General features: G+C 46.3%; 1 protein-coding gene across 14 annotated transcripts; it reads left to right on the forward strand.

Annotated features, from left to right (window-relative positions):
- The first annotated feature begins 434 nt into the window (after positions 1-434).
- Positions 435-19,297, forward strand: ZNF672 (zinc finger protein 672). Of its 14 annotated transcripts, none has more exons than XM_032848057.1 (5): positions 435-547; positions 11,909-12,005; positions 15,462-15,515; positions 16,301-16,404; positions 17,789-19,297. In XM_032848057.1, the coding sequence occupies exons 1-5, from the start codon at positions 523-525 to the stop codon at positions 19,264-19,266; spliced, it is 1,758 nt and encodes a 585-aa protein (XP_032703948.1). In that variant the 5' UTR covers positions 435-522; the 3' UTR covers positions 19,267-19,297. The 14 variants fall into 14 exon arrangements, with proteins under 14 accessions (XP_032703948.1, XP_032703950.1, XP_032703959.1 ...); XM_032848069.1 differs by lacking the exon at positions 435-547 and adding an exon at positions 11,802-11,814; XM_032848059.1 differs by lacking the exon at positions 11,909-12,005 and having other exon boundaries at positions 15,464-15,515.
- Positions 19,298-20,173: the final 876 nt, after the last annotated feature.

The raw sequence follows: 20,173 nt of genomic DNA on the forward strand, positions 1-20,173 counted from the left end.
TAACCCCCGCCCCCCCCTTTCGCCCTTCCCCACACGCGCTCTGGTTCGTGCGGCCACGTCTGGATACCCCAGTACGTCGTCCCCGCCGGGCCTTTGGTCTCCGTACGAAATGGCGTCCTGCGGCACTCATGGTCGCCGCCGTACATTGCCTGTAGCCCATCCTGAACCCCGGCTGAATGAAATGGAAACATCAGCGTGTTGTGCTGAGAAACGCCAGATCTGGGATAGCAGTCGAGAGTCCCTGGTGGTTGGGGAAGGGATAGAAATAAAGCGAAGATCGGACAGTCCCTTCAAAGAGAATGCTGCCATCTTGCTTCAGGCGCGGCGGCGCAGGCGTCCGGAAAGCTACTTCCGGTCTCGCCCGGGAAGGCCGCAGCGGCGCCTGAAGTGAACCTGTTGGCTACCGCCGCAAAGGCGGTGTGCGGCGAGAGTGCTGGGACAAGCCCGCTTCGCAGTTAAGACGGAAGGTCGTGGTCCTGAAGTAACTGATCACTCCGGGAAGTCAGCGGTGCCTTAGTAACGATGGCTGAACTCACAGCTGTAATAGGTAAATGTGACCCCTCGGGGTCGCCGGCTGGCGCCATGACGGTGGTTCCGGCGCGGCGCCTCTGCAGCCCCGTGCGCGGCCCGGCCCGGCAGTCTCCCACAGGCGGGAAACAAAGTTTCCCGCGCGAGCACCGGTTAGAATCCTAGGCCACCTGAGCTCGGTGCTTCAGAGCCCGCGAGGAGTTTATTATCTTGCCTTGTATGTCGGCGAGGGGACCTGACCTGAACGACCCGAGGGTGGGGGGGATTACTTCTAGGTACCGGCAGGCGAGGCTTACGGGGAAGACCTGAGGGCTCCGGTCTTATTTTTGCAAAAGACCTAACTTACTGAGAGCCGCCTCAGGAAAGGCGAGTGAACTGAATGTTCTTCCTCGCCTTTCGATTTCGTCCCTCCCCGTTCCCTCGCCGCACGAATGACCACATCCAGGAATAAATGAAGAAGCGGTGGAGCCAAATGTATCCTTTTAAAAGTAATTTAAGGAGCGCCTGGGTGGCTCAGGTCATGATCTTGGGGTCCCGGGATCGAGCCCCACGTGGGGCCCCCTGCTCAAGGGAAGCCTGCTTCTCCCTACCCCGCTCCAGTTCTCTTTCTCCAATAAATAGATAAAATCGTTTTGGTTTTTTTTTTAGATTTTATTTATTTATTTGACAGACAGAGATCACAAGTAGGCAGAGAGGCAGACGGGGGCGGGGGGGGGGTGCTCCCCGCTGAGCAGAGAGCCGGATGCGGGGCTCGATCCGAGGACCCTGGGATCATGACCTGATCGGAAGGCAGAGGCTTTAACCCACTGAGCCACCCAGGCGCCCCCTAGATAAAATCATTTAAAAAAAAATAAAAAGAAAATAAGTGATTTAAAACGGATTTTTTTTTCCCACAAAGTTGGAAATTTTATTTTTTTATATTCTAGAAGTGACTTCTCCACTGAGTCAGCGGAAAACTGAGTTAAAGCGTCTAAGTGGACGGATCTCGTGGATAATGATACGTCACGTTCCATTTTTGTTACTAAGGCAGCCAGGAAAATTACATACCGAAATTAGAAGCAATGTATTTCTTTGTCATTTGCTAGTAACTGATTTTTTAAAACTGGAGTTTCACCGTAATGACTCCCACTTTATCCACGGTCTTATGTCTAACCTGGCCTGAATTCTCCAGACCTTTTCTAGCCAGCACTACTTCCATACCTGTCGTCCTTACACCTTGTGGTGCAGTCGGTGGTTAGCAGTGGTGAGCTGCTTCTAGTTGTCAACATACTTCTCTTGGATCAGGTGGGATAACACCACATGTAACCTAGATCACATTCTCAAGTGCACTAGCCTCTCTGTTATCTCCACCGGCCTTTCCTAGGGTTAACTCTTACTGAGACCAAATGTAGTATCGTTGATTAATTGTCATCTCTCTAGCAGTTTTGGGATTTTGTTGAGGGGAGGGGTGTTTTTTGTGTTTTGCTGGATTTGGATAATGTTTCAAGTAGGAGGAGTTTGGGAGCAGTGTGCACTGGCTTGTTTATGGAGGTCAACACAAACATGATGAATTAAAACTTTTCTCTAGAACAGCACTCTCTTACTGCAATGACAAATGTTCTGTGTCAGCTCTGAGCAGTATGGTAGCCACTAGCCATAGGTGGCCATAGAGCAGTTGAAATGGAGCTAGTATTATTAAAGAACAGCATTTTAAAACTTAATTCTAGGGACACCTGGGTGGCTCAGTCGGTTAACTGTCTGCCTTCAACTCAGGTCATGATCCCAGGGTCCTGCGATCAAGTCCCACGTCTGGCGTTATGCTCAGTGAGGAGCTTGCTTCCTCCCACTGCCTGCTTTGGCTGCCGCTCTCCCTGCTTGTGTGTGCGCGTATGTGCGTACGCGCTCGCTCGCTCTCTCTCTCTCTCTGACGTTTTTTAAAAAGGTGACATTTCAACTCATCATAGAAAGTTTAAAAAAAAATTAACTCTAGTTTAAATAGCGACATATGGCTAATGAATGGAATCGTTAGTTCTAGAGCATGTCTTTCCTACATCTCTTCCAGGCACATACTCAGCTTTCACATCTTCAATACAAAACAGATGTCTCTCCATTGTCATTTTCCTCCTTTCTACTCTCCCATTTACTTCTACAGTCTAGCTTCTGCTTCTGTCAGTTCACAGAAATTTCAGACATAAGGTCATCACCCATGCTCTGAATATCAGCAAATCACTGACATCTGATACTAGGTTATTTATTCTCTCTCACCGTTCTTTAGCTTCTAAGTCACCCTTGTCCTGGGTTTCCGCTTCTCTGGCCTGTTGATTATTCCTTCATGTATCATGTCTATGAGTGTCTACTCTGCCAGGATTTTATGTAATGAAGAAAAAGACACTTGTTCCAGTTTGCATGTAGCTTATAGTCTGTGGTACTTGTTTTATAAATCAGTGACATTCAAACTAATGGGACCACAACCCAAAAATGTTTTACCTTGTAACCCAATATATGTATGTTTGTGTAAATATAACAAAAGTTTCAGGAAGAGATCTTTACTCAAATTACCTGCAAAGCTTAAGCTTATTAAATTTTCTGTACTTTTTTTTTAATAATGGTGGAGACCTGTGCCACTGATTTCATGACCCACTCATGTTTGAAAACCTTACCCTACATGCCAGGACTTCTCAGGCTCTGATGCTAGCCTACGACCATCTTCATGCATCATGCAGCCTGCTTTCTCTGAGACCCCTTGCTAAAGCGCATGGCCCCTACCCATGGCTACTATTCCTTTCTTAGAACACTATCTCCACCCAGACCCCCCCCCATAGATCACATTTTGAGATCCAGCAACTTCTTTTCTAATTTTTCTATTTTTTATTAACATATAGTGTATTATTAGCCTCAGGGGTACAGGTCTGTGAATCGCCAGGTTTATACTTCACAGCACTCACCATAGCACATACCTTCCCCAATGTCCATAGCCCAACCACCCTCTCCCTACCCACCTCCCCCCAGCAACCCTGTTTGTTTTGTGAGATTAAGAGTCTCTTATGGTTTGTCTCCCTCACAAGCCATAATAGGTAAATGGTTTGTCTCCCTCCCGATCCCATCTTGTTTCATTTATTCCTTTCCTACCCTCCAAACCCCCCACGTTGCCCCTCAACTTCCTCATATCAGGGAGGTCATATGATAATTGTCTTTCTCTGATTGACTTATTTCGCTAAGCATAATACTCTCTAGTTCCATCCACGTCGTCACAAATGGCAAGATTTCATTTCTTTTGATGGCTGTATAGTATTCATTATATATATATCGCATCTCCTTTGTCCATTCATCTGTTGGCAGACATCTAGGTTCTTCCCACAGTTTGGCTGTTGTGGACATTGCTGCTATAAACATTTGGGTTCACGTGCCCCTTCAGATCACTACATTTGTATCTTTAGGGTAAATACCCAGTAGTGCGATTGCTGGGTCGTAGGGTAGCTCTATTTTCAACTTTTTGAGGAACCTCCATGCCGTTCTCCAGAGTGGTCGCACCACCTTGCATTCCCACCAAGAGTATAGGAGCGTTCTCCTTTCTCCACATCCTCACCAGCATGAGATCCAGCAGCTTCTCAGAGCAGTGGCCTTTGCAAGGATTACCTCTCACTGAGTACAAATCTGATTTCATCCCCTTTCCCAACTCCTACTTCTATATTTTGTTGGTGAATGGTTCTACCATCTACCCATTTACCTGGGGAGAAACATAGAAGACATTAAGAGACAGAGTGCTAGTTGGGGTGGAGGGGGTGGGGAGAGGCAAGGAGAGAGGGAGAGAATCTTAAGGAGACTCCACACCCAGCATGGACCCTGATGCAGAGCTCAGTCTCACAACCCTGCGATCATGACCTGAGCTAAAATCAAGAGTAGGACGCTTAATTGACAGCCACCCAGGCAACCCATCAGGCTTTCATTGGTAACTTTTATTTTTTTAATTTCTTCACAGAAATACTTTAAATTACCTTCATCTTTAAAAACTCTTTTTGTGGTTAACTACCCTTCTATGTTCTTTGATATTTTTTCTCTACCTTGAGTCAGATACTTAATACATACCAGCATCTGCTAATGAAACATAATAGTTTACTAATGGATAGTGTCAGAAGACAGATAGTGGTTGCCAAGGGGAGAAAAAGGAAGGAGTATAAACTGGAACAGAGAAATTTGTGGGTAGTCGATGTGTTCTCTATCTTGACTGTAGTGAGAACATGATTTGTATCTACATGTCAGGACTTTTCAAATTGCGCGTTTTTCAGTGCAAATTACTAACCACTGTAGGAACACAGCGAACTACCAGGCACCTGCTCAAATTGTACATTTCAATATGTGAGATTTTATGTCTATTATACTTCAATAAAGTTTTTTTTAAAAATTTGGAAACTTGCTCTGCGAAATATATAATGTAAAATTTGTTAATAAATGTTAATTAAAGGGGCAGCCTGTATTACTAAAATCCCTGAATTATTTCTGCTCTTGTTAAGTCTGCTGAGTTTTTGAGAAATTATTTTCCCCTTAGCTTGTCATCTCATTGAACAATGAAAACACCAAACATATGTTGTGTTAACCCTCTACCAGGTACTATTGAGTGGATTTATTTCTATCATTGTTCCTCACAACAACTAACTGAAGTATATTGTACCTCCATGTTTTAATTGAGGAAATATAAGGACTAAAGGTTAAATAACTTGCCCAAGATCATACTGCTGGTAAGTGATGGCACTAGTCTTTGAACTAAGACAGTCCAGGCCCTTAGTCACAATGATAAATTGCCTCAAGCTTTATACAGAAAAGTATTTAATATTACTTAAAATGTTTTTAGTAATACATCATATTTTAGGTTTAACGGTACCTACTTAAATTTTAAATACCTCAAAATCTGAAGGGAACTGAAATCAAAAGATTTTCTAAAGATACTACAGGTTTGCGTGTCATACTAGCAGTGTTTTACACTTCTGCTCCTAAAGTGCCTTTAAAGTGATTTCAATCATAAAACCTGATTTTATCCTTATCATGTATTTTACTTCAATTTTCCCCCAGAAGTTATGCCTCACAATTTTAAGCTCATTTTCCAAATCTTATTTTGTGAACCAATGATTCTTACATGTGAGTTTTGAATATAATTTTTATCTTACATAACATTTTTAAATTTATTTAAATTCAATTTAACATGCACTGTATTAATACCTTCAGGAGTAGAATTTATTAATTCATCAGTTGCATAGAACACCCAGTGCTCATTACATCAAGTGTCTTCCTTAATGCCCATCATCCAGTTATCCCTTCCCCCTGCCCACCACCCTCCAGCAAACCTGTTTCCTAAAGTTCAGCATCTCTTATGGTTTGCCTCCCTCTTTTCATCTTACTTTTCCTTCTCTTCCCCTGTGTTCACCTGTTTTGTTTCTTAAATTTCACATATGAGTGGAATCATATGCTATTTGTCTTTCTCAAACTGACTTGTTTCGCTCAGCATAATACCATCTAGTTCCATCCATGTTGTTGCAGATGGCAGGATTTCATTCCTTTTTGATGGCTAAGTAATATTCTATCGTGTATATAGACCACATCTTTATCCATTCATCTGTCAGTGTACATCTGGGCTCTTCCATATTTTAGCTACAGTGGACACTGCTGCTATAAACATTGGGGAGCATGTACCCCTTTGAATCACTATGTTGGTATCCTTTGGGTAAATGTGTAGTGCAATTGCCTGGTCATAGGGTAGCTCTATTTTTAACTTTCAAAGAACCTCCATACCATCTTCCAAAGTGGCTGCACCAGTTTGCATTCCCACCAACAGTGTAAGAGGGTTCCCCTCTCTCCACATCCTCATTAACATCTGATGTTTCCTGAGTTGTTAATTTTAGCCATTCTGGCTTGTGTGAGGTGGTGTCATTGTGGTTTAATTTGTATTTCCCTGATGCCAAGTGATGTTGAGCATTTTTTCATGTGTCTAGCATAACTTTTTTTTTTTTTAAGTTAGCACTAAGGACTAAGAAATTTCAGGTGAAGGGGAAGAAAAGACAGAAATTTCATCACTAAGGATTTAGACATCATCCGTATCTAGTTTACTAGAGCCTTTCACAATTAGTTTACTTACATAAATGTAGAAATAAGTAGCAGTCTCTGAATCAGCAACTGACACTTTTAAGTTGACTGCAGAATTTGAGCTGCACAACTTCCAGTCACTTCCTATTAAGAGTGCTATTTATATTTTTCAATTTTTTATTTAAATTTTAGTTAGCTAAAATAGACTGTAATCCTGGTCTCAGGAGTAGAATTTAATGATTCATCACTTACATATAAACATCAATTACTGAACACAAGGGCCCTCCTTAATACCCATCAACCATTTAGTCCATTCCTAGCCCACTTCTCCTCCACCAACCCTCAATTTGTTCTCTATATTTAAGATCTACTACAGTTTGCATCTAAGAGTGCTGTTTAAATTAAAAGACATTTAGTCCATACTGCCCAAAGCAAACTACACATTTAATGCAATCCCTCTCAAAATACCACCAGCATTTTTTCACAAAGCTAGAACAAACAAACCTAAAATTTGTATGGAACCAGAAAATACCCCAAATACCAAAGCAATCTTGAAAAAGGAAAGCAAAGCTGAGTGCATGACTATTCCAGACTTCAAGCTATATTATAAAGCTGTAGTCATCAAGATATTATAGTACTAGCACAAAAACACACACATAGATCAATGGAACAGAATAGAAAACCCAGAAATGGACTCACAACTACATGGTAAACTAATCTTCAGCAAAGCAGGAAAGAATAACCAATAGAAAAAGACAATCTCTTCAACAAATGGTGTTGGTAAAACCTGACCACATTTTTACACCATACACAAAAATAAATCCAAAATGGATGAAAGACCTAAATGAGGAAATACCAAAATCCTAGAGAACACAGGCAGCAATCTCTTTGACCTGAGCCATAGCAACTTCTTACTATTTAAGATTTTATTTATTTATTTGAGAGAGAGGAAGAGCGTGTGAACTAGCAAGGAAGAGAGTAAGAAGTAGGTTTCCTGCGAGCAGGGAGCCCAATGAGAGGCTGGATCCCAGGACTACAGGATCATGACCTGAACTGAAAGCAGACGCTTAAATGGCTTACCCACCCAGGCATCTCTGCAACTTCTTACTAGATACGTCTCTGGAGGCAAGGGAAACAAAAGCAAAAATGGACTATTGGGATTTCATCAAGACAAAAAGCTTCCGCACAGTGAAGGAAACAGTAAAGAAAAGAAAACTAAAAGGCAGCCTACAGAATGGGAGAAGCTATTTGCAAATGATATATCTGATAAAGTGTTAGGATCCAAAATCTGGAAAGAACTTAAACTCAAAACCCCAAAACCATATAATCCAGTTTAAAAATGGGCAGAAGACATGAACAGACATTTTTCCAAAAAAGACATCCAGATGGCCAACAGACACATGAAAAGGTGCTCAACAACACTCATCATCAGGGAAATACAAATCGAAACCACAATGAAATACCATTTCATACCTGTCAGGATGGCTCAAATTGACAACACAGGAAACAAGAGATGTTGGCAAGGACTAGGAGAAAGGGGAAACCCTATTATATTGTAAACTGGTGCAGCCACTCTGGAAAACAGTATGGAGGTTCCTCAAGAAGTTAAAAATAGAGCTACTCTATGACCCAGCAATTGCCCTACTAGATATTTACCCAAAGGATACAAATGTAGTGATTCAAAGGGGCACATACACCCCCAATGTTTATAGTAGCACTATCCACAATAGCCAAAATATGGGAAAAGTTCAAATGTCCATCAACTGACAAATGGATAAAGAAGACGTGGTGTGTGTGTCTGTATACAAAACATATACAGACACACACAAAATGGAATATTACTCAGCCATCAGAAAGAATGAAATCTTGCCATTTGCTGTGACACAGGAACCAGGGTGTGTGATGGTAAGTGAAACAAGTCAGAGAAAGACAAATACCTTATGATTTCACTCATGTGGAATTTAAGAAACAAAACAGATGAGCATAGGGGAAGGAGAAAAAAGGTGTTGGGGGGGGACAAACCATAAGAGCCTCTTAACTATAGAGAACAAACTGAGTGTTGATGGAAGGATGGGGGATGCTAAATGGGTGTTGGGTAGTAAGAAAGCACTTGTTATTACAAGAACTGGGTATTATATGTAAGTGATGAGTCACCTAAATTCTACTCCTGAAACCAATATTACACTATATGTTAACTGGAATTGAAATAAAAATTTGAAAAACTGTATTTAAAAGACATTTAATCCTCTGTGTCACATCATTAAAATTAGTATGTATATTATTGATGCATTTTTTAAGTTGTTTCTCTCTTCCTGAAAATCAAAATCAAAATTTTGATTTGGCTTTACAAGTTGCAAAAGCAACTTGGAATTAATAAAAAATAATTCTCATTGCTTAAAAAAATAAAATCTGCAATTCAAAATTTTATTAGGTCACCTGTTCTTTCCTTTCTTCATTATAAATTATTAGATTTCGCTTTTCCATCCTTGGTTCTTTCTACTATTGGAAAACTGTCAGTTGACATCTGTGAAATTATCTGGGAAACAAGAGAAGTTATCATGTTCTAGAGGCCAATGTTTTTATTGTAAATGGGACTAAAATTGGAATCCTTGAAGAATAGAAACATTGTATTTAGTAATACAGGAAGTAAATGAAGTTGAAACTGTTCTCAGTCTTTATATCATTGTAACAGCAAGCCTTCCAAATTTTATTTGATCAGGCTCACATTTCAAATAACAGATTGAAATAGTGGTCTATACCCTTAACTCTGCTTGCTTACCTTTCATTTTCCTCTCAACTGTAATGCAAAGCATGTGCTATCTGCCACATGCCCACAATGAATATTTAGTTCTTTTACTCCCCTTTCTGTCTGTCTCTTCTTAAACCACTAACAGTGCCCTCTGGCCAAACCCAATGAACTGATGTTGCCATGACAGTACTGCACTTACACAAGCTTTACGCACTGACTGTTTTCCTCACATGGGATCCAAAACCTCACCCTGTCTTGGGGTGCCAGGGTAGCTCAGTCAGTTAATTGTCCAAGTGTCGGTTTCAGTTCAGGTCATGATCTCGGGGCCCTGGGATTGAGCCCTGTGTCAGGCTCCATGCTCAAGGCAGAGTGTGCTTGGGATTCTCTCCCTCTCTCCCTCTACATGCACCCTCTCTCACACACAAATAAATAAATCTTATTTAAAAAAACAAAAACACCTTAGCCTGTCTTGACCCTTCTTTTTCTCAAAGTCTTTAGTGCTTCTGCAGCTTCCTCCTTTCAGAGACCAGTGCTAGGCTTCTATCCTCAGTCTCTGTCTTATCCACAGCCTCTCTGGGAAATGTCATCCATTCTTATAGCTTCATTTTTTCACTTCTAACTTCTTGGTCCTTACAAAACCTGATACACCATGGCTCTTCCCCTGCCCAATGAGAGAAGTCCAAACTCTTGAATGTAGCATCAATTCTTCTAACTGTACTGTAAGAGCATGTTATGAGCACATTTCTATATTCCCACTGCCCAGCCAGGCGAAACTGGGTGTGCCCTCAATTAAAGTCTTGTGGGAGAGAGGGATTCTTTGAATTAGCCAAAGTACTTTGAGTTTCCTTTCTCAACACCTCTTTCCCCTCCATTTCCTAGAACTCCTGCCCTGTCCCACTCATCATCCTCCACAGAATTCTGATCTGCATCTGCTTACATTTTGTCCTCATTCTAGAGCAAGAGTATACAAACTCCTTTCCTGCTTATCCCATCTCTCTGTCCCAACCCAATCCCAGCATCTCTACATTGGCAGAAAGCTCCCACGGTGTGGAAATCATTATCATCATCATCCTAATACAAAATCTTGGCTAGGTGTAAAATCTGTGAAATTTGCTGATGACTTATAGCAGAATTATCCCGTTCTGTTCTAGCTTTATACCACTTTACACTTGACATATAATGGGAAGGCATTAATCATGGAGGTCTGTCTTCCCACACCACTCCTCAAGAGACTCAATTTCTGTTTTGTCTCATACTCAATTCACTTCCTTGAATGTAAGCAGGCATTCAGGAAAGTGCAGTCAGTAAGAATGCCTTCAAGCTTACAAGTTAGTAGGGGAGATAAGATATGTACATAATTCTAAAGTGTATGGTAAATGATAATAAATTCAAACAGCGTCTTATGCCTCTTATGGCCTGTAAGGACAACAAATATTGTACTGAAAGGCAACCATCTGGGTCAGAGATTTTCAAGGTGACAAATATGCACACAAATTCTTGACCTTTTTTCTTTCACTAAACTCAGTATTCCTGTTCCAGTTATTATGCCCCTCTGTAGTGACTCCCACAGGAAACAAAAATACACACACACCCCCACATTTTATCTCCACTGAGTTCTTTCCTCCATAGTTACAGGAAAAAAAGTTATCTGATCCAGACCTCTTTCATATGACAGTTTGTCAAATTTTGTGTACAGTCATGAACACTTTTCTCCTTTGCAGGTTAAATATACCCAGACCCTTCAATTATGTAATGTATTTATCACTATCCTAGTCACTCCTCCAGAACTGGCCAACTGTATCACAAGTCATCAATGCTGAAAAATGAGTCCAGAAATGTCCTAATGAATCCCTTTCTCAGGCCTGAAAGTCTTATTCTCAACTAGTCCTCTTCTGCATAACTACCTTACCTGCATATGGCACTTGACAGCAAGCACGTTTTTTCTTTTCTACTCTCCCACCTCTATCCCTTCCTGGTTCAGGCCCTCATCACCCCAGGCCTGCGTCCTGTGTCCATTTTTTGCTTCCCTACCTGCTGGTGCAATCCCTGGGCTCCTTACACAGCACTGTCACATGTGAATCAGCAAACACTCCGTTGAGCTGTGCATCACTCATTGTGATGTGCAGTGCTCATGCTTCAGAGCATCAATTATGAGCAAGACAATGCCTTTAACTACAGAGGTGACGACCATCATCTGACTATACCTACGTGTAGAGAGGGTTGCATTGTAACATGGGTGCACACCCAAGACCAAGGGTGGAAAACAGCATTCCAGCATAGGTTAATGGAGACGGCATTTGACTAAACTTTTAAGAATGGTTGGAATTAAAAGCAGGAGAGCATTCCAGGCTGAACCAAGAGGTGGGACCTGAGGGGTCACATGTACAGTGGTTTACTGGGCTCCTGAGCAGAGCAGAGGGATGGAAACTCTGGATGTGCAGGAGGAGCAGTACAAAGTGTTCTCGAAAGGAACATTAGGGCAGGTAAAGAATGACCCTGAGTGCCATCCTCAAGAGTCTCTTCTGGATAATCCTAGAAGAAGGGGCTGTTGGGCTCCCGGTTGCATTTCCATCTCAGTGGAAGACACTGCAGTCTCAACATTTGGACAAGAAGCCCTGCCTAGCAGCTCTTATAGAGGAGGCTGGGAAGCAGACCGGAGGCTGAAAAGCAGTTTGGGGAAAGTATCCCCAAACCTGGCAGTGCGCCCCTGGGCGAGTCGCCAATTCGCGGGAACCTCCAGGGCTGAGCTGCGGGGAGGATCGCACTGTTTCCATAGTATGGCCTCACTATAGACAGTCACTGACTTCTACTGGGACGATTTGGGAGGGTGGCCCCCGCGGTCCGTCCACAGCAGGAACCCGTTGGCCGGGAGGCAGCTGCAGGACTCCCGTGCGCGTCCCCGCGGGCGTGCGCGAGCAGCTGGAGGAGCGGACTGGGCACGTGGAACTCCGTCACAGCAGGCTGAGACCGCGTGCAGCGCCCTTTCCTCGGATTGGGCGGAATCATGCCCGGAGAAGGCAGAGACTGGTTAACCCTAGGAAGAGGGAGGAGCCTTGTCAGGGAGGGAGGCGGGACTTGGCTGCCAGTGGTGGCCCTGCCCCCTTTCGGCGTCTCGGGCGCGGGCTGGCGACGGTGAGCAGTCCCGGGAGAGTTTAGGCCTTCTAGTCATCCCAGCAACCGGTGACGCGGCCCTCATGAGGCCCACCACTGGCCAGCCGGGGAAAGCGGGGCCAGAACGTGACTCCCTACCCTGAGGAGCCTCCCAGCTCCCCACTCGGCGGCCGCGCGCTCCGCCAGCCCCTTCCTCCCTTCAATGCCCTAGTCCCGAAGTCCGGGAGGCGGGGGTCAGCGAGCCAGCCAAGTGGGAACTGCGCGGTGTACAAGGAGCCTGTCGGCGACCGGTGAGGGGACTGGGGCTGGGAGGGCAGGGTTGGCGCGGGGCAGCGATCCCCAGCTACCGCCCGTCTTCTCCCCTCGGCTCCCGGCAACTAGCGTCTGCGGCAGAGGCGAGCGCCGCTCGGCAACGAGTGACGCTGCGGCGGGGCGGGACGAGACATTGGCCAGTTCCCGCTCGCCAACGCCGGCGGCCTGCTCCTCCCAGGCCTTGCCCTCTGCCTGTCCTCCCCCGTCTTCCCCTGCTGACCTTCGGGGCCGCGGCCCCACGACGCAGACATCGCCGGGCTAACACGGACTAAAAGGGTAGTGTTGCCCACCAGGCCCCGTCGGCGTTAATCGTCCCCGACTCCTCGCTAGGTTTTCGATGGGCGGGCGCCGCGGGCGAGGAGCTGGGGTAGGACTGTGGGTAGGAAGTTTCGCCCTTGGAGAATCTGCCTAGCAACTGGTGATGAAAGGTGACTGAGGCGCCCGGATTGGCTGCCTTGCGACCTACTCAGGTGTGGCCTTCCTCTTCCGGTGGATACTTGCGCGCCCTTTCCCGGTCAGGACTAGGTAACAAGCCCTAAGCCAAGTGACCCGGCTCCCTGATTTCCTCTGAAAGCTCCCGGGGTGTGTCGTGGGGCTACAATACAGAATGCCCACGCTGTTCTAACCATGTGAAGCAGGGTTCTTTGGGGGTCAGGGAAGGCCTTACAAAACTTGCAGAACGTTCAGAATCCTTGAAGTAGAGCAAGGAGTCAGCCCCCCGTGCTCGGGATCCTCTTCAGAGGAGCTGTCCTGAAGAGGGTAAGACCTAAAAACGCAGCCACCACAGTTCTCAGACTTACACATATCTCAACCGTCTTTTCATATGAAATGTTGTGATCGCTTCCTTTACTGAGTTCTCCCAGACAGGAGTGTCTGACACCTGTCGTCCCCTGTCCAAGGTTACACAGCTAATAATGGAAGAAGCAGAATTTGGACATTTGCTACGCATGTTACGGTTCCATTTCAGTAAACCAAAGCAGTGCATTTGCAGCATATGCGGTAGATAGGGCTATGGAGGATAAGCTGACTGGTGAGAGGCCTCCTCCTCCAGTACCCTGCCATTGGGAAGAATTGTATTCCAGATGAACACATCATGTTTAAAAATCACTGGATGCCCAACTTCTTGCTAGGCCCAGGTAAGTTGCAAAACACCATGTATCATCCCTTCCCACATCCCGGTTCTGGGATGCTCTGTTCCCCTTTGGGTTGCAGTTTTGCCCATGTGTCAGAGGAAGTAAAGAATAGACTATCCTATTACGTGTGTTCTCTCCCTGCCAAGATCCCGATCTTCTCCACGGTTTCCAGTTTACAGGAAAATCTGTGTGAAGGCAAAACGTCCAAAACAGCGTACTTGGATCATGGTCAGGCTTGGGCACTTGGGATGGAAAGCAGCTGTCATTCCTATTTCTAGCAGTTCCTTAAACGTGCCAGACTGGATCTGAAGCTGAAATGGGGAACTTCTTTTGAAGTACTGGACCTTGTTTCTGTTAGGTCAGGAGTGGCTATTTTGGTGCTCTAGATTCCACACTCCATCCTTACCTAGAAAAGGGGCTGAAACCTTCCTGGAATGGATGGGACTACTATTCCCTGTTACTTTCATTGATTACTCAGAATAAAACCAAGTAAGGGGACGGGGCTGTGGGGTGTGAAGGTGCTCAGCAGAGCTTCTCTTAGGAGGGGTGATTGGAGCAGAGCCCTGAATAAAGAGGCGAAGGGACTTTACAGCTGGAACTATAAATGGGGAGGCCCCAAAGTAGGCAATTAACTTAAATAATACATTTCATTTAGCCCAATATATCCAAAATATTATTATTTCAATATATAATCAACATTAAACATTATTGAGATATTTTGCATTCTTTTTTTCATACTAAATCTTTGAAATTAGGAGTGTATTTGACCCTTACAGCCTATCTCAATTTGGACCAGCCAGTCACATTTCCAGCGCTCAGTCCCATATGGCTCATGGCTACTGTAGTGCACAGCACATCTGGGGACAGCCATGAGCCCCACTCCTGCACCAGCTTTACCCGGCTGTGGCTTCAAGATGGAGGAATTGCAAGATGATCACTTGTCTCTTCATCCTGCCCCAGAAGTATTGGCCTGGCAGAACAGATAGCCAGGAAAAAAAATCTTTGTACTAACTGAAGGACACAACTCAGAAGAAAAAGAACTAAACTGCTCTCATAGTAGATTGTTAGTTAATGTACTAAATGCTGGTTAATTACCACACTCTTGATCTGTAATATGTTAGATATGGTTAGATGGGGAATGAAATACCTGCAATATCTATTAAGAAACAAAAATAAAGTGATATATGAAACTGTTTATTTTTAATCAATTGTGAATGTTAATTTTTTCGTTAGCTTATCTTACTTAGTACCTGTTTTCAGTTACATATATTTTGTATATATTTGTACTTATAACTATTTAATATAAATGCTTGATAAGTACTAAAATATTTTAAGTATTAAACGATTAGGACTTTTCACCAACTCACATGTTATTACCTCCTTCCCTCTTTCCAAGCCCTCCTGTACTAATTTTTTTTCTCCTCCTGTACTTACTTTTTTACTTAAAATGAATTTGGTAGTATAACAACTTATAAAACTATCAGAAAAAAAAAAACTCTCAATTGGGAAACTGGTTAGGATAGTCTAGAAATCATTCTCATTTTTTTGTACAATAATAATACTTTTTTTCTTTCAGATTTCCTCCCAAGCATAGACCCCTTTGCTTCCAAGGCAAACTCCAGCATGGGGTGAGGTACAGAAGAAAGACTTCAGGGGTGTACTCTGGCACTCAGTTACCAAACCTGCCCCCTAGATCAGGGTCTGTCTCACCACATCTATAATGGGGGAAAATTTTATCTTTGTTTATATGTCATTTATGTATGCATGTTTGTGTTTGTGCATTCGTCTTACCTTCCTTGGGCCTGTGCCCTGGGAGGCAGAGGGTAGGTTCCCAGAAACTTGGCCTGAGAGGTGCCATGGTCCCTGGTGTCCCTCAAGTGAGGTGGAACCCTCACCAGCATGGTGCATTGCTCTCTTTGGCATTTGGATCAAACACTGAGTCCTAAGGGAAAGTTTTATTCACATGAGGGCAAACATTCTTTTGAACTGACAACCCAGAATAGACAGGCCAAGTATCTGGGCTGAAAGTTCCCTCTGGAAGAACTGAGACATTCTCTTTGAAGACTGCTTTCAGGTCTGCAGAGGGGCTCCTGTCCCTGCTTTTAGCTTTTGCTTAAACTCATTCTCTGTGAATAAGATGTCTGGGATTTAAAATACCACAGGCCAAAAAAAAAAAAAGAGAGAGAGTGTGTGTGGGAGAGGAGTGTGATAGATGAAATGGAATAGCAAAATGTAGATAGATATATGCTAAAGGTGAGGGATTCATGATATTATTCTTCAGTTTTTTATATTTGAAAATGTCCATTTAAACAATACTCTCCTCCAAAAAGTACTCCTTTCTTCTTTCTTTCCCTGCCTCTGTCCCCTTTGCTCATTGTAAATTCATGTTGTCCCTCTTACTTCATCCCTGCAGGGTACAGAACATTCTGCTCCAAAGGCATGAGAAGAGAACATCATATATTGGCCACTCCTGCCCAATGTGGAGGGGAGCAGAAACTCCAGAGCCCATCCCTGAAGGTTTGTGGCTTTCAAGGCTTTTTGTCAGTGGATCCCATTTTTGGGGTATTTTAACCTGAGCTCTGGGTATTTATGATGTTTCCATCTGCCAATAAGAAAATGACTGCTGATCATTTTGTTTGCTTCCTCTCCCTGACCTATTGACTGACACAGCCTATAACTCATAGCAACTATACCTAATCTCTACTGAATTTAGCTGGGACCAATCCATGAGCCTTGAGGAGAGTAGTCAGTGATGAGGCCCACAGGAGGTTCTGTACAGAAAGGCTGATCCTGCTCCCAGACAGCCACCTGGACCAACTTGTCAAAAGGACTCAGGGATAACATTTGAGATAAAAAGGATAGCAGATCAGATCCCATCCTCATAAAGGGGTTTCTCTGCTACTCTGGGTTCTCAGATCCCTGGAGCTAGGGCAATGAGAAAGGTTTACAGAATGTTTACAAACAACTTGGATGACCTGAGAATTAGGAAGGAATGTGTCTTCCTTCTCCACAGTTTTCCTGAAAATGTGAAAAGCACTTCTAGGCTAATGCCATTAACTTTCAGTATTATTCTTTTTGGATTATTCATGTTCCTTTTTGGCCTTTTCCTGGATCCTGAGTTGCTTTATCAAGGCTAGGCCAGGGAACTTTGAGGCTGTGTACTGGTGTGGAGTGATTATCAGCTACTGTCCAAAACCAAGGCAATACTTTGCCATTTCTTGGATAACCATCCCTTGCCCAGGCCCCAGCCCTTTCTGAGATTTTTGCCCAAACTGCTGCTTTTCTACAGGTTTATGCTTCATCTCATTGCCCTCCTTGTCCTTCCAGCCCAGATGTGGCTGGGTTCACATTGGTGACTTGAGAAATCAGGGTCTCAGAGGAAGGTGTTGATGTAGTTGAGGCCCAGGGGCCCTCTCATTGCCTGTCCCTCCTTGGTGTTTTCTAGTGCATGTCCAGGCCAAGACCTCTGATCTAAGAACAGAAAACAGGCTGCTGTGTACTCCTCATTCCCTGCCAAGCAGAGTTTTGGAAGCAAACTCCCTCTCTGAATCCCTCCTGCCCTTCCTGATGGCATGAGGACCACCCCCCAATACTTCTAGGAGTCCTATGGCTTTGCCTCCTCTTGGAGCGTGGAATCCAGGAGATGACCTAGCTGAGGAAGTTACAAGAAATAGGGGCCCTGTGCTTGCCTCTCCATTCCCCCAAGGTGTAGCTGTTGCAGCTGTTACTGTGGCTTACAGTGACTCTCTCCCTATAGGGTGAAGGGTGAAGGGTGAAGGGTGAACCTGGCTGCAATCCACCCTAGAAAAAGCTGCAGAGCCTGCCCACAAAAGAAGGAAGCTGACATCTGCAGGCCAGTTTTCCAGGCCTCCCCTTCTTCCCTCTGCTACTCCCTTTGTAGGCCTTCAGGAAACTGAAAATAACACGCAGTTTGAGGCGGTGGACCCTGGCGTGGGAGTGGCACACGTCCCTGCCAGCCTGGCCCCCAGCCTAGCCCTCACCATGTTCGCTGCATCAGAGGCGGCGGTGGTGGCCGCGGCGGCAGCAGGAAGGCCTTACGTGTGCAGCGAGTGTGGCAAGAACTTCAGCTACAGTTCGGTGCTGCTGCGCCACGAGCGTGCCCATGGCGGCGACAGCCGCTACCGCTGCCTCGACTGCGGGGAGCGCTACGCACTGGCCGCTGACCTCCACGCACACCGACGCGTGCACGCTGGCCAGACGCTCTACATCTGCAATGAGTGCGGCCAGAGCTTCCGTCATAATGGCCGCCTGGACCTGCACCAGAGCACACACAGACAGCGCGGCCGCTCCTGCCCCTGCCGCGCATGCGGCCGCAGCTTTCCACACCTCTCAGCTCTGCTGCTGCACCGGCGCCGCCGGCACCCCCCGGAGCGGCCCTGCCGCTGCCCTCTGTGTGCGCGCGCCTTCCGTCAGAGTGTGCTCCGCTTCCACCAGGCGCGGGCACACCCGTGGGGTACACCCATCGCGCCTCTCGACCCCCTCCACCGCTGCGCACAGTGCCCACGGGCCTTCCGCAGCTCTGCAGGGCTGAGGAGCCACACTCGCGTCCACGCGAGCCAGCGTCCGGCTCCTGAGCCGCACGCGCCGGGTGCGCACCAGTGCAGCGTGTGCGGGAAGAGCTTCGGCAAGAGCTCCACGCTAACACGACACCTGCAGCTGCACTCGGGTGAGAAGCCCTTCAAGTGCCCGGAGTGTGGGAAGGGATTCGTGGAGAGCGCCACACTGGTGCGCCACCAGCGAACGCACACGGGGGAGAAGCCATACGCGTGCGGGGACTGCGGGCGCTGCTTCAGCGAAAGTTCCACCCTGTTGCGCCACAGGCGCAGCCATCAGGGGGAGCGGCCGCACGCATGCGCCACGTGCGGCAAGGGCTTCGGGCAGCGCTCAGACCTGGTGGTGCACCAGCGCATCCACACCGGTGAGAGGCCCTTCCCGTGCACCGAGTGCGGCCGCCGCTTCGGTGACCGCTCTGACCTCACCAAGCACCGGCGCACACACACCGGCGAGAAGCCCTACCGCTGTGAGCTGTGCGGCAAACGCTTCACATGCGTCTCCAACCTCAACGTGCACCGGCGCAACCACGCCGGCCATAAGCCCCACAAGTGCCCGGAGTGCGGCAAGGCCTTCAGCGTGGCCTCCAAGCTGTCGCTGCACCGCAAGACTCACCTGGGCGAGCGGCCGGCACAGTGCGCCGAGTGCGGCAAGTGTTTCAGCCACAGCCGCTCGCTCTCCCAGCACCAGCGGGCGCACACGCGCGCTCGAGCCGCCGCCGCTGCCGCCCAAGCCACCACAGGAGCTGCACTCATCCTTGCTGGGCGAGCAGAACAGGAAAAGCCCGACTTCTTGTGTCCCAGCTGAGGGACACTTGCTGAGAAGCTTTGCTATAGTAGGCTGGTACGGATGCACTGCCACAGGGAGGTCTGTGTAAAGACAGCACGGCCGGCTGTCGCCTTTCCCCATCTTCCATGGTAGCCCTTCACCTGGACTGGGGCCGTGCCCCTACATCTACTTCCCTGGTCAGCTCTTCCTGTCCTCCACCTGGGGTGTAGGGAAGCAGGAAAACCTCCTAGACAGGAAAGAGAGCCCAGGTATGGGTATATTCCCACTGCTGCTGTTGTGCCCCCCAAGGTTTCTTTTCTGCTTTCCCACCTGGGTTCGAACTTCTCTTGTCCCATCCCCTTTTCCAGCCAGAGTCTCCTCTAGCTCTCCTTCCCGTGTTCGTTTGTTGTCCTGCCTCTTCAGATAATGATCACAGATGTGGCCACAGGGACAACCCACCCACCTTGTGGTCTTCTTGACTCTTGGTTCTACTTGAGCCTCTGCTGCTTTCTCCCTAGGCTCAGAGATGGGAAATTTGTAGGCAGAGAGATGATGGGACAGCACATTTCAGTGAAAGACATCATGCCAGAAACCACCAGCCTGCTTCCTGGCAGAGAAGGCCCACCACAGCGAAGCTGGGCAGGAGCCCTCAGCAAAGCAGCCACCAGTCCCATGGAGCACACCTGATGGTATCCATATCAAAGTGCCTCTCAGGGCAATATTCTCCAGCTAGGTGGGGGGACATTAACTTTCAGACCTAGACCGAGACCCTGTGGGGTCTATAAAGCAGAGTACTGCCAAGGGGAGCATCAGAATACTATTTCCAAATCAAGCCTGAAGCCATGGGCAAATGGAGCTCCACAGAGTCAATAGTGCAGGGCAGAAAATCTGGAATTGGCCGGTGGTTGTTTTGCTTACGACTGGTGAAATAAAGCTTGGTGTTTTG

Source organism: Lontra canadensis, unplaced genomic scaffold (assembly GCF_010015895.1).
Source record: "Lontra canadensis isolate GAN:19392208 unplaced genomic scaffold, GSC_riverotter_1.0 scaffold199, whole genome shotgun sequence".
Lineage (NCBI taxonomy): Eukaryota > Metazoa > Chordata > Mammalia > Carnivora > Mustelidae > Lontra > Lontra canadensis.